Source organism: Hyperoodon ampullatus (genome assembly GCF_949752795.1).
Source record: "Hyperoodon ampullatus genome assembly, chromosome: 1".
Taxonomy (NCBI): Eukaryota; Metazoa; Chordata; class Mammalia; order Artiodactyla; family Ziphiidae; genus Hyperoodon; species Hyperoodon ampullatus.
In genome coordinates, this window is record NC_136914.1 from 55,811,141 (window position 1) to 55,821,882 (window position 10,742).

General features: G+C 35.0%; 1 protein-coding gene across 1 annotated transcript in view; it reads right to left on the reverse strand.

Moving 5' to 3' along the window:
- LOC307057492 (E3 ubiquitin-protein ligase RNF13-like) overlaps positions 1-8,969 on the reverse strand; it is a gene marked incomplete at both ends in the record, with an annotated part of 169,555 nt that extends 160,586 nt beyond the window's left edge. The window contains 3 exon segments of the mRNA XM_079710687.1: positions 8,014-8,507; positions 8,511-8,552; positions 8,784-8,969. Coding sequence (XP_079566813.1) covers positions 8,014-8,507; positions 8,511-8,552; positions 8,784-8,969 — 722 coding nt within the window.
- Positions 8,970-10,742: the final 1,773 nt, after the last annotated feature.

Sequence of the window (10,742 nt, forward strand, 5' to 3'; positions counted from 1 at the left end):
AAAAGGTAAATATAATTGATACACATGTAGGCGGGTTAACCAAGAAAAAGACAGAGAAGACAAAACTTACCAATATCAGATATGAAAGGGGGTCATCCCCGCTGCTCCCACTATCATTAAAATTAGAGAAATACTATTAAAATTTCTATCAATTTGATAAATTACTCAGAAAGTATCAATTCCTTCAAAGACCAAACCACCATAACTAGGTAACCTGAGTTTCCCTCTTTCTATTAAAGAAATGGAATCAATACTTAATAACCTTACAAAAGAGAAAACACCAGACCCAGATGGTTTCACTGCTAGATTCTACCAAACATTTAAAGACAAAATGTTATCCACTCTCCACAATATATTTCAGAAAATAGAAGCAAGTAAAACATTTCCTACATCCTTCTATAAGGCCAATATTACCCTAGTGCCATTAAATACCATTATAACCAAATAAAACCATTACAAGAAAAGAAAACCACAGACGAATATCTCTGTGGACATAGATGAAAAAGATTCTCAACAATATATTAGCAAGTGGACTCCAACAATATATAAAAGGAATTATACACCATACCCGACCACATGCATAGTTTTAAGAGGAAAAATCATATGATCATATACACTACTCCCTCAAGGAGATGGAACATAAATCTCCACTCCTTAAATGGTGGCTACACAAAGTGATATTCTTCCAGAGTACAGTTTGGAAAGTGGGGGAAGGGAAGTAACTATACAATGCAAAAGTTGATAAATACCACTTCAGTTAGGTGGTCAAAGTTAATATCAACAAGTATAAGTCATGTTGATAGTTTGTACCCTTAATATGGTAGGATGAAAATGGCCTCTTCTGTGGTCTCCTTCCCCAAATCACTTACACTAATCTAATAATAAGAGAAATATCGACAGATTTCAATTTAGGGGCATTCTATCCAATACCTGACCAGGGATCCTCACACTATCAACATCATTAAAAAAAAAAGAAGAAGAAGAAGTCTGAGAAGTTGTCATAACTAAGAGGATCCCGAGGAGATATGACGACTAAATGTAATGTGCTATCCCAATACTGAAACAAAAAGTATATCGGGAGAAAATTAAGTAACTCTGGATAAAGTGTGGTCTTTAGTTAATAATAATATATCAATACTGTTTCATTAACTGTAACATGCACCATTCTAATGTGAGATGTTAATAACAGGGGAAACTGCAAGTTATTTGGGAACTCTCTGTACTATTTTGCAATAAATCTTCAAATCTAAAATTTTTCTAATATATAAGGATTATTTTTAAATGTCTATGAGTTTTTTAATGATGGGGAGGCATGCTTATATTATAAGATGAAGTGAAATAGAGACACAATTAAAAATATAGTAAGATCTCAGCTAGGTTAAACAGTGCTCATGCAAAATAATCTGAAGAACATCTACTACAGTATTATCAGCACTGTTTTTTTTGGAGAGGCTGTAGCAGAGTAGGTGATGCTTATTATTGTTTTTATACTTTGTACAATTTCAAATAATAAGAAGAAAAATGTTACACTAAAAGATATAAATAAAGGTTGATACCTCAGCTTTGAATGTTTGAAATCACAGAATATCACACCTCAACATATTTTCTCAGTTTCTGTAACAGGGTCAATGTCAGTAAAAGAATAAAAATTTTTAAAAATTTAAAAAAAGAACAACCTCTTTGAACTACTCATGCCAAGTGTTATTATGGCAATATTCTAAATGAATAATTAAAGTACATTTTAAAATTAATAACCATTTGATAGTTTGGAAATGTTCCCACAGTTTCTATGGAGATAATTATTATGCCTATTTGAACAAATATTTCTCTTGATAAATGAAACAGTTTATTTTCAAAATTAAAACTAAGGCCTTCTTACTTTAATTTACTTAACACAAAACAGAATTAAACAAGTAAAGTACTCTAAGAATCACTGAAGACTAGAAACCACAGAAATTTCTGCACTCTATGCTTTAAAATATGAATATGCTGGATCTTATATTGCAAGGAAAGAGGCACTTCGGGCATTTAGCTTTCCCTGAGAATGAGTTTTCAAAGACTGTAGAATCAAAGATGAACTGAGGTTATTTTTCCAAAATGCAGTGTTTAGGTTAGAAGTTTTATTATGAAAGAAACAAAATTAAACTTGAGCAGTAGTTTAGGTTAAAGGTCATTATAAAGCAAAGATTTGTTTGATTAAAACATGTCAAGCTTTGTATTAACCTCTATCCCTGATAGAAAATATCAGGGATATTTTCTATCTGAACTGAACCAAGGAAAGGTTAGAAAGAGTGGCCCCAAGTCTAATATGATGACTTGTAAGGTGATAAACTGGCTGGCTAGTAATTCATATAGCTCTCTACAAACTTACATTATACAAAAGATCTGGGGTGGGTGGTGGGGGGGAATGAATTTGATATTAGGTAGACAAGAACCAATTAGGATTGTCTTCAATTCTAAGCAAAACACCCAAGTCTCTCTGGACTCCATGTGACTTTCCTATGATAGATTTGGTGGGACCATGATTTTGATTTGTCCTTTCTGACTCTGAGCTAGAGAATTCAAGTATGCTCAGGAAAAACATCAATGCATGTATTATATAAGTAAAGAAATGTGATAATAATGTGAAGTGTATTCTCTTTGAGTTTATAAGAAAGTAAAAATAGCATTTGATATTTTGTGAGAAAACTGCTCAAAAGAAGTTTGAATGCTAAAGATGTTTAAACATGTCATTTAGAGGCAAAGAAGAAAAAAAAAAACATTTTCACAAAAACTGTATGAGAAACCAATATTAAGAAGACAAACAACCCAATCAAAAAATGGGCAGAAGACCTAAATAGACATTTCTCCAAAGAAGACAGACAGATGTCCAAGAAGCACATGGAAAGCTGCTCAACATCACTAATTATTAGAGAAATGCAAATCAAAACTACAATGAGGTATCACCTCACACCAGTTAGAATGGGCATCATCAGAAAATATACAAACAAGTGCTGGAGAGGGTGTGGAGAAAATGGAACCCTCTTGCACTGTTGGTGGGAATGTAAATTGATACAGCCACTATGGAGAACAGTATGGAGGTTCCTTAAAAAACTAAAAATAGAATTACCATATGATCCAGCAATCCCACTACTGGACATATACCCAGAGAAAACCATAATTCAAAAAGACACATGCACCCCAATGTTCATTGCAGCACTATTTACAATAGCCAGGTCATGGAAGCAACCTAAATGTCCATTGACAGATGAATGGATAAAGAAGATGTGGTACATATATACAATGGAATATTACTCAGCCATAAAAAGGAACAAAATTGGGTCATTTGCAGAGATGTGGATAGACCTAGAGACTGTCATACAGAGTGAAGTAAGTCAGAAAGACAAAAACAAATATAGTATATTAACACATATATGTGGAATCTAGAAAAATCATACAGATGAATTGGTTTACAAGGAAGAAATAGAGACACAGATGTAGAGAACAAACATATGGACACGAAGGGGGGAAAGCAGGGGGGGAGAGGATGAATTGGGATATTGGGATTGACATATATTCACTAATATGTGTAAAATAGGTAACTAATAAGAGCCAGCTGTATAAAAATAAAGAAAAAATAAAAATAAAAAAAACTATGTGAGAAATGTTTCAGGGTAGAAAAGTTGCAATGATTTTGAGAGGCTCTGAGTCACCTATAGATCTTATTATTGTAGGTTTAATGAGAGTGAGGTTCAGCTCCTCTGTGGGATTGACCTTGTGGATACACCTTGTGTGCCTAACCTGACCTGGTCCTCTAAGCCTTTTGTCTCTTACATTAATCATTTGTTCTCTTACACTGTTGATCAGTTCTTTTTTTTTTTCTGTTCTCTTAAAGACTTTTAAGCCTGAAACCATAGAAATTCACAATGAGAGTTAAATGTTTCATGCTTAATCAAATGCTTTGTCTCTGACTGTTTTTTTCATTTTTAACCTTTCCAACATGAAAGTAAATATTAAAATATGTGTATTTTTTAATTTCAATAGAAAGTCATTGAATCTTTTTATAGTTAAGGCCATTTTAGAATCTAGAAGCATGATGTTGTCTTTCTTGGAAGTATTCAATTTTATATCAGTGTTTTAATACAAAGAACTCTTGGAACTTTCTAAAATCATGGAAGACTTTTTGATTTCTATAGTGGGGTTGATTTTTTGTAATTTATAAAATTAAGTTTCTTGAGATATGATTTGTATACAGTAAAATACAACCATTTTAACCATACTAGTTTTTTTGTTTTTATTTTGAATTTATTATTTTTACATCTTTATTGAAGTATAATTGCTTTACAATGTTGTGTTTCTGCTGTACAACAAAGTGAATCAGCTATATGTGTACTTACATCTGCATATCCCCACCCTCTTGGGTCTCCCTCCCACCCTCCCATCCCACCCCTCTATGTCGTCACAAAGCATCGAGCTGATCTCCCTGTGCTATGCAGCAGCTTCCCACTAGCTATCTATTTTACATTTGGTAGTGTATATATGTCACTGCTACTTTCTCCCTTCATCCCAGCTACCCATCTCCTGCCCCACCATGTCCTCAAGTCCATTCTCTACATCTGTGTCTTTATTCCTGCCCTGCCACTGAGTTCATCAGTACTGTTTATTTTAGATTCCATATATGTGTGTTAGCATATGGTATTTGTTTTTCTCTTTCTGACTTACTTCACTCTGCATGACAGACTCTAGGCCCATCCACCTCACTACACATAACTAAATTTCATTCCTTTTTATGGCTTAGTAATATTCCATTGTATATATGTCTTTATCCATTTATCTGTCTATGGACATTTAGGTAAGCATACTAGTTTTGACAAATTTAAATTTTTGAGTAATCACCACCTCAGTCAAGACAGTATTTTCATCCACCCAAAATTTGCCTTTCCCAGGCAATCATCTCCTCCCAACAGTGGCTCCAGGCAACCATTGACCATCCTTCTGTCACTAAACATTCAATTTATATTTTCTAGAGTTTCATGTGAGTAGAATAATATGGTACATAGTTTTTTGGAGTCTACCTTCTTTGTCTCATAGTGTTTGTAATATTTACAGTCCTCTTGGCTTCCTCAGTAGTTTGTTTCATGTTATTTTGAGAAGTAATCTATTCTTTGAATATACCACAATTTGTTTATTCATTTAACTGTTGGTAGATTTGAGCTATTTACAGTTTGGGGCTACAACAAATAAAACTGATAGGAACCATCATGTAAAGTCTTTGTGTTGATGTAAAGCTTAATTTCTCCTAGAAACATATCTAGGAGTGAAGTTGTTGGGTCATACGGTAATTGTAGGTTGAAATTAATAAGAAACTCAAAACTGTTCCAACTTGGTTGTATCATTCTGCATTTCTACCAGCAGTATATAAGAATTCCAGTTGTTGATATCCTTACCAAAACTGGTACAGCCTGTTCTTGTAAACTGAGCCAATCTATTGATATGTAGTATTATCTGCTTGTGATTTAGTTTGAATTTCCACAGTGGCTAAATATCTTTTCACATGTTTGTCTATATATCTTCTTTTGTGAAGTGTCTGGTTTAAATAGTTTGTCCATTTTTTTTTTCTTTTTTATTGCAGTACGCGGGCCTCTCACTGCTGTGGCCTCTCCCGTTGTGGAGCACAGGCTCCAGACACGCAAGCTCAGCGGCCATGGCTCATGGGCCCAGCCGCTCCGCGGCATGTGGGGTCTTCCTGGACTGGGACACGAACCAGTGTCCCTTGCATCGGCAGGAGGACTCTTAACCACTACGCCACCAGGGAAGCCCTTTTTTTTTTATTGGAGTTTTAGTCTTATTATTGAATTGTTAGTGTTCTTTATACATTTAGCATACAGTTCTTTTATCAAATAAATACACATATATTTATTTATCAGAATTACATATAAATATACATACTCATATGTCATATATATTTCTTTGAAGTCTGTGATATGCTGTTTTATTTTTTTAGTCATGTCTTTGAAAAAGCAGAAATTTTAATTTTTCTTAAGTCCAATTGTCAATTTTTCATATTATGTGTGTATTTGTACAGTCTTAAAATATGATAATATTATGTTCTCCAATGTTGTAATTTTCTTTTTAAATTGTTTATTGGTCCTCTGAAATTTCACATAAATTTTAGAATTGCCTTGTCAATTCCAACCAAATAAGTATGCTGGGATTTTGAGCAGGATTATATTAAATCTATAGATTCAAATGGTGGATAATCTTAAAAGATATTGAGTCTTCCAGTCCACAAACATAGTATTTCCTCTTTTGCTATATGTTCTTTAATTTCTCTGCAATTTTTTAAAGATTTTTTTCATTGAATAGGTCTTTAAATATTTTTAAATAATTTATCTCTAACTATTTTAGGTATTTTTATGTTTTATAAATGTTATCTTGCTTTCAATTTCCAGTTGTTTGTTGCTAGGCAATAAGAAACCAAATGCATTTTGTATATTTATTTTGCATCTGGGAAACATTAATCTCACTCATTCTAATAAATTCTTTTCAAATTTTGTGAGATTTATATCATATAAAATTATGTCACCTCCCAGAAGAGACAATTTTGTTTCTTCCTGTCCAATCTGTATGCCTGTTATTTTTTTGTTTGTTTGTTTGATTGTATTACACTGACTAAGATCAATACAACATTGAATAAAAGTGGGAAGAATTGTCTTTCTTTCATTTTACAAATCTTACCAGGAAAGTTTTCATTAAGTATGATGTTAGTTGTAGTATTTTTATTTATTCATTTATTTATTTATTGCCAGTTCTTAAAGTGGAAAACGTGTTTATTAACATTCAAACTCCCTTCATACAAGGCCATATAAAAATTCTTAACATTTTGAGTATACATAAGTCTATATTTTCTACATAGCTACAATAATGTATAATTTAGCTTTTCATAATATATTGTTTAAATACATCATTATTTCTGTTAAACATAAGCAATATTTGCAACTCCAATACTTGAACAATTTCCTCTGTACAGTTTAGCTAATTAGCTTTTTTTTTTTTTTCGGTACTTGGGCCTCTCACTGTTGCGGCCTCTCCCTCTGCGGAGCACAGGCTCCGGACGTGCAGGCTCAGCGGCCATGGCTCAAGGGCCCAGACGCTCCACAGCATGCAGGATCCTCCCGGACCGGGGCACAAACCCACGTCCCCTGCATAGGTAGGCGGACTCTCAACCACGGCGCCACCAGGGAAGCCCCAAGATGCTCTTTTTTAAGAGGTATATAATCTGAGTATTAACAATTACTGAAGTTTTGTATTTTTATACAGCATTTTCTTTTTGCTTTGATCACAATAACACAAAAAATCCTTAAGGATACTGAAATTCAGTAACTAAAATCCAGAGACATTAGCCAATAAGTCAAGTTCATACATAACACTATAGTATTAAAAACCTAAAAAAAAAAAAAAAAAAAAAAAAAAACCTTTTGCAATCTGCCCTAGTACAGACTGTTCCTCTCAGGATAAGACTACTTGGCAATAGAAAGGAAAAAGACAGCTTTGAGTCTCTGTGGTGCTGATAGGAAGAACAATGCTAACTTACCTTGTCGCCTCTCACTAATAATGGCAGAAATACCAGAACAACCATATTCCAGCTCAACAACTCTAGGTAACTTTATGGAGATGGGAGTTGGCTTAGCTCATGCTAGGTGGCCACAGCACTGACCTTGTGTGTAAAAACATGAAACATTTGCATATTGTGATCTAGGTCTTAATTGTAAGCTATACTGAGGAATTTTTTTTATGTGTTGGCTATATTTCATTCCAAAAGAAGAGTTGATTTGATGCTTGAGTTACAGCACCAGTCTGTATTAGTTATTAGTGAAACAGAGTATACTCCTGCAGATAAATACCAGGTCAAAAAAACCTGTTTCAGTAATCTGATTAACCTGTAGACTACTAAAAAATAAGTTATTTCTACAGAAATCTCTGAAGGGAGCAAAAAAACTATATGGCTAAATAAACATTTTAAAGGGAAATAACCCAAAACCCTCTGAAGGGTTGTAATCCTGTTCACCATTAGGCTGCAGTTGGACCACAACACTATGTTCATTAATTTCATTTTCTGCATCACTACTGTCAGTATCTTTATTGTCATCTTCCTCATAGTCTGAAGATTCTGTCAAGTTCTGATGTGAGCAGGATTCTGACAAAGCCCCAAATGACTGGATGTTGACAGAAGCCAAAGGTCTGAATAAAGGGGTATGTTCTGACACTTCATTTTCTTCTTGACTACTATTTGTGTCAGAGTCTGAATCGCCTTGAGAAGGAACAACTTTTTGCTTGCAGACTGGACAGGATTTTTTGGTTTTAGTTAGCCAAGGATCTACACACTTGCAATGATAAGCATGGGAACATGGAAGGATTCTAAGCTTGTCTCCATCTTCATATTCATCCAAATAAATGGCACATACATCATACTCATCTTCTTTTTTGAATTTATGTATAGGGACTTTCTTAAGTTGATCTTTATGAAGTCAGTTTCTTCTAGCCCTATGTCTATCCTGGACAAATTTTGTGATCTGTACTTACTGTCATTGGATCCCATGTTAATGAGGTCATCAGAATCAACATTGTGAACTATGGCTGCTTTGTATCCTGCTCTCTGTGCATTTAAAACCTTTTCATCAAAACTACAATCAAATCTTCTAATTAACACGATGAAAGTGCCAGATGAATTTTCTCTTAGTGGCGGAGGCACTATGGGTTCACAGGCATTCTCTGGTTTTGAGTTAATCAAAATCCCTTTAAACCTTCAGCTGAAAGTCTATAACCAAATCTTGCTGGAAGGTCATCAATGTCTGAGATGAGTTTTCAAAATTATATGCTAAAATGTCTGCTTCTACAGGCAGTAGGTTTAGGAATGCAAAGAGCTGGACAGTCAAGATGGTATAGGCTTGTGTGGCCGACAGCATGAGCATCCCTATGGAGAGCAGCATCTCGCTGTAAAGTCACCTGGAAGCCTGATGCCACAACACAAATAGGCTCGCCAGCCACATCACTGTGGGAGAAGTACCTATCCCAACTTCATGACTGAATCTCCACACCGATTCCCACCCTAGCTGTAGTATTTTTATTGATGTCTATTATCAGAGTGGGAAAAAAAGTCCCTTTTTATCCAAGTTTGCTGAGTGTTTTTATCATGCGTGACTTCAGAATTTTTCAAGTGCTTTTTTCTGCAACATTTATCAACAAAATAGGTATTGAGGTGGTCAATTGGACAGAAAGACTTGAAAGTACTAATCAAGCCTTTATTCACTTACTGTGACAGTGAATAATGCAAGAGGTTAAAGGAAGCTCTGGCTCCCTGCTATTTTGTTTTTATTCATAGAATGGCAGGAGAGGGTCAGATGGATGGAGCACAGAAAGGGGTAGCTGTCTCTGAGGAGAGACTTAACAAAAGGCTCTTGCCTCTTCGGGGACCATGGGCTGAAGGTAAGGAAAGAAAGAAGGGGTAGGATTTGGAAGGTACTGAGTTGAAGTAGAGTGCCTCAGCCATGGGTACTGAGAAGGAGCCTCAAAATAGGTGGTCAGGGCTAGGAATGCCCATATGCCTATGAGGATGCTGATGAGTGTGGTGGGGGAAATCTGAGTCCTTGACTACAATTTTCTTCATAAAATTGCCATGTAACGTTGTGCACCAAATCTGGTGAGGGGAAAGCAGCCTTCACTCATGAAGCCTGTCAGGCAATGCTTGGTAATTGCCTATAGTTGGGCCCAAGGATTCCACAAAGGATTTGGGGATGGAGCCAGACTCCTCAGTCACAGGTTTTTCTCCTTTATTGTCTTGATAAAAACAATACTTTAAGATCATTCTTCTTTCCTAATATATGCATTTGGAGGTTTAAGTCTCCCTCAAAGCACCACATTGACTGCATATCCTGTTATTAGCTATGCCTTGCCTTTTTTTTTTTTTTTTTTTTTTTTGCGGTTACTCATGTGTTGACATTATGCGTCTTTAAATTTTCCAGTCTGCCTTCAGATAATATTGAACCACTTCACACAGAATCAAAGGAAAGGCTGAAATGAAAACAGGGATCTGTGATGTATTATTTTAAAGCAGGATACTTTTTAGCTGGCTTGCTTGTCCATGAGATTAGGATAAATTGAACGTGGAAGTACAAAAGTGTGGTGTGTTATAACTGATATGAAGATATGAAGGAGGTATTCAGGAAGGCATCAAATGTCCAACTGAGTTTGGAGAACACAAATTTGTAATGACACTTGTGCGTAAGGCTGTATGGTTTTCTCCAGCAGATCTCAGCAACCTGAGTAATAAGTGGAGAAACGTGGGTTGGAGTTGAGTAGGACTGATGGGGTAGAAAGAAAAAGCTCAAGTATTGATGGTGAAATTAATTGACTGAAATGACACATCATCTTCCCTAAACTGGATAAGAGAGAAAAGGAATTGATGAGGTAGGTGAAAGATCAGGAAACAAGGAAATTCCATATTCAGTCTAACATTTCATTTTCATGATAAGTGTGAGATGAGAAGAAAATGTACAAAAATAGAGGGAGAGAGGGAAAAAAAAAGAAAGAAGCATGAGAAAAATCTTAGATGTAACAGAATTTAACAATGATATAAAATCTCTATCAGATCCAATTTGCACTATTCTTCACTGTACTCTTTGCCCTGAGAGGATAGCCTGCATAGAATTATATCATTGATAGATTTCCTTTACCTCAAGCTTCTTTCTAGGTTTGAACATTGA